General features: G+C 58.9%; 1 protein-coding gene across 1 annotated transcript; it reads right to left on the bottom strand.

Annotated features, from left to right (window-relative positions):
• Nucleotides 1-204: 204 nt before the first annotated feature.
• On the bottom strand, nt 205-3,570 carry DNTTIP1 (deoxynucleotidyltransferase, terminal, interacting protein 1; the record flags this gene model as incomplete). Its single annotated transcript, XM_010282559.1, has 9 exons — nt 205-276; nt 609-741; nt 926-984; nt 1,457-1,502; nt 1,968-2,029; nt 2,276-2,332; nt 2,670-2,738; nt 3,205-3,303; nt 3,474-3,570. Coding segments are annotated over 9 exons (694 nt in total), but the record flags the coding sequence as incomplete, so codon positions are not given.
• Nucleotides 3,571-3,644: the final 74 nt, after the last annotated feature.

The following is a 3,644-nucleotide window of genomic DNA, read 5'->3' as shown; positions in this document are numbered from 1 at the left end:
CTGTGCTGCTCGCCCTCACCCAAATCCCGAGGGGCAGTGGAGAGACCTCTCTGGTGCCCCGGGAGCACCTCTGCCTCTGCGCGCCCTGCCTAGCCTCCTGCCAAAGCCGCCGTTCCCGCAGCACGCCACTCGCTGCTGCTCCGCCCGTCCTAGCCCTGCGGTGGGTTTCTGAGCGGTTCCCGGCGGGCTCCCAGGCGTACTCACCATCTTGCCCCCAGTGGCCCTCATGTGCTGCTGCTCTGCCAGCCAGTGCTTATCTTGCGGGTCGGCTGCGTACTGCAATAAAGCAGCAAGGACCTAGCTGAACACAGGTGACAGACCTTCCACTCTGACCACCCTCCTGCTGGGACGCTGCGCCCCGCTCCAGCGGTCCTGCCAGCACGCTGCTCCCCGCAGTGCTGCCCGCTGGGGGCTGCTGGCAGGAGGGCCCAGCTCTGCCTGCTGTCTCTCCAACCTCAAGCCCTGGCTCCGGGCAAACCCACCACCTTGGAGGCTGGGCTAAGCCATTAATGTATATTCCAGTGTGCTAGCCAGACTGTGTGTGTACGTGCTCTAAGACAACAAACAAGGGTGTGGGGAAGGAAGAAGACAAGCGAGCTGAAGCACACGCTCCCGATTCCCATCAGAAACCGTTTCTGAGCAAACCCTGAAGGAGGACGTGTCCTGCTGCGGCATCTGACCTTAAAGAGGTGGGGATGCTTGATGTAGAGTCGCCCTCTTGTTCCTCCCATCCCGAGAGCTCTGAAAGAGGAACATGAGGTGGTGTTACACCTCTGCGGCAGGCGGCTGCGGCGGTATGAGGACACCTCCTCTCCTCCCCAAGCCCTTCCTACTGCTTTCAAGGCAGAGAAGCGAAGTGACGGGAGGAGTCTTACGGGCTCCTGCCTTGGAGACACCACCCTCCATTGACAGGGCCATTCCTTACTTGTTTGCTCGAGATCCCAGCACAAAGGTTGTGGTTTCAGTCAGTCGGGATGGATCCCACTACAGAGCAATTGGAAAAGGGGCAACATTAGAAATGAAGCTGGTGCCAGCCCATGCTCCATGAGCCTCAGCTCTCTGATGGAGAACCTCGGGACCGCCCCCAGCCTGGGAGGGAGAGAGCTGGCCACAGACCTCCAGACTTCTGCAGAGGAGGGAAGTTACATCCCCCTGGGCAGATCTAGGCAGTTTCCCTCAATGGGAAATGCTTGCGGGATCCTCCTGGCTACTACTGCTCTCCCCAGGTCTCCTAACAGCAGCAGCACACCGTAGAGCTACAGACTACAGTGCCTGGAGGAGACAAGCAAAGGCCTCCAGGCACTTCGCTCCTCTTCTTGCTTCTCCCCTGCGCTACAGGGGCCTGTCGGGGCAGAGCACAGCTCTGTGCTGTCCTCCACTCCTGCAGCAGAAGGGCTCTGCTGGCAGAAGCAAAGGGGAGGAGAGGGTGAGCCCAGCAGTGTTGGCCAGCCAATACCTTTGGTCCATCCCTTCTCACGGGCTCAGAGACTTTGAGCTTCCACCTGAGGGGAAGGAAAAATGCAGTAAGAACACGTCCCTGAGGGACCAGCGCGGTCACCATCACAGCACCAGCAGCAGGGATCAAGCCCCAGCCTTTCCAGGTCTGCCTCTGTTCACACCCTCCATTCCCCCACAGTGCCAAGCTCCAGAGCCTCATCTTTGCTGCACGTTCTCCTCTTCCTGGCTGCCACGATCCCACCACCACCACACTGCTCACTCTGAATGGTGCATCTGGACCTTTGCACCCCTTTGGGCCTGTTTAAAACTGCTTCTTTGAAGGTCTTTGCCTCCTGGGGGGAACAGCTCAACCTAAACCCCTCCTGCCCTTCCCCTGGCACTCTCCCTGCACCTCTCCTTTCTGCAGGAGGGGGAGGAGACCACAAGGTTTCTGCACTCCCCAACTCAGGCAGCCTCATCTACGCCCTGCCCTCCCAAAACAGGGGCTCTAGCTCAGGACCCATACTCACGCAGTCATGCCTGAGACTCCGCGATCGTTTGACAGGCTCTGTCCTGGAGGCCGCCCCTTTCTCTGCATGAAAGAAATCCCTCAGTGACTCAGCTGTGCTGGCTGAGAACCCTCTCAATTACCCTCCCCCTCTGAGGGAAACTGCTCTTTTTGTCACGAGCAGAAATGCTGGCTTGCACGAGTGTGAGCACCTCCAAGGCACCACAAAAGCCGCCTGTGCACCTGCACACGCTCATACTGTGGGAATGGCCAGGAACAAGGAACAGGCTTCCCGAAACATAAAATCCTTTGTGCGGAAAACCCTCCTACCTTTTTAGGAATAGGGCTCCCTCGACGATTCAGCTCCTCATCCATCTGTCGGGCACGCTGGAAGAGGAACAGCAGTGGGATGAGCAGGGCCCTCCTCCCTGCATAGTTGTGCAGGGCCCCACGCATCCAGCTGGCCGCTCTCCTTTGCGGGGAAATGCTGACCCCACCCCGTCTCGGTGAGAAGCACCGAACCGCAACAAGCAGCGACTGCGCCTGGGATTTTCCTTGCCCTGCAGGTAGTGCTTCCTCCTAGCCTGACATCCCCCAGCCCTGCCTCCTCGCTAGTGCACTGACAGACAAGAAGAGGCAGAGAACAAAGTAATTCCAACTCTTGTCCTCCTTCTTCCAGCTCTTGCAAGTCATTTAAGCCTCTGGGAATAATAACAACTTTTACCTTTGGTACTGCCTGCTCGTGGGGCAACCTGGGAACAACCTTTTTGCCATCAGAGAACAGCAGTTTGGCCTGCAGGTAGAGAAAGAAGGGTTACCCAATTCTGGGCCCAGAGAGGGGCCTGCCAGCAACGCCCACTTTCACGTATCTGCTCGAAGGCCCTGTAACAGCTCTGCTTTCAGAGTGCTGCCATGCAGTGCTTTCACTGATGACGAGCTGCAAAAGCACAATTTCAGTGTGATAAAGTCTGAGCCACTGGGACAAAAGCAAGACGTGAAAGTTCCACCCCGCCCAGGACTCTCTGACGGGTGCCAGGGGGCCGGTCTCTGTGGAAGCTCCAGCCGTGCGACATGTGCCAACAGCAGCAGTGAAAAGCACCTGATGACAATGAAGCTGATCACAGCAACCACAGAAGGGCTGTGGATGTCCTCCCCGGCTAATGGCCAAGCTATTATGAGGGCTATGTCCTAGATGGGCAGCTCTGCTCAGCCAGGCGCCAGGCTCTGCTGAGGGAGCGGAGCCCCTCGCTAGCGCCCACCTGCTCAAGGCAGCTCCGACACGTCTCTTGGATGAGCTGCTCCGGGTCCACCTCATCCCCAACATTATCGCGCACGTTGATTGCTGCCTTCTGGAAAAACTGGAGGAGAGGCGGCAGAAGAGGTAAGCACCTGAGCACACAAGGGCAGGCAGACGGCCCAGCTGCGCCCACACACCAGCAGCCTCGCGTGGCACCTGGGAGTGGAGCTCTCTCCACAGAGCCCGCGGTGGGATGGGGCAGCGGGGCCCATCCGTCCCTGAATCTCTCACCTTCATGTACTTGTTGAAGACGCCCCGGATTTCCTCGTTGATGCTGGGCTGCAGGACTGCCCGCAGCAGGTCCATGGACACAGCCGGGTCCGTGAAGCTGAAGGAGGAGGAGTGAGGTGGGGGGCGCGGGACCCTCCCGGCGCCAAGCTGGTCTCACCCGGATCCTCCCCT

Source organism: Phaethon lepturus, unplaced genomic scaffold (assembly GCF_000687285.1).
Source record: "Phaethon lepturus isolate BGI_N335 unplaced genomic scaffold, ASM68728v1 scaffold40512, whole genome shotgun sequence".
Taxonomy (NCBI): Eukaryota; Metazoa; Chordata; class Aves; order Phaethontiformes; family Phaethontidae; genus Phaethon; species Phaethon lepturus.
This window is presented reverse-complemented; position numbering and strand designations above follow the sequence as displayed.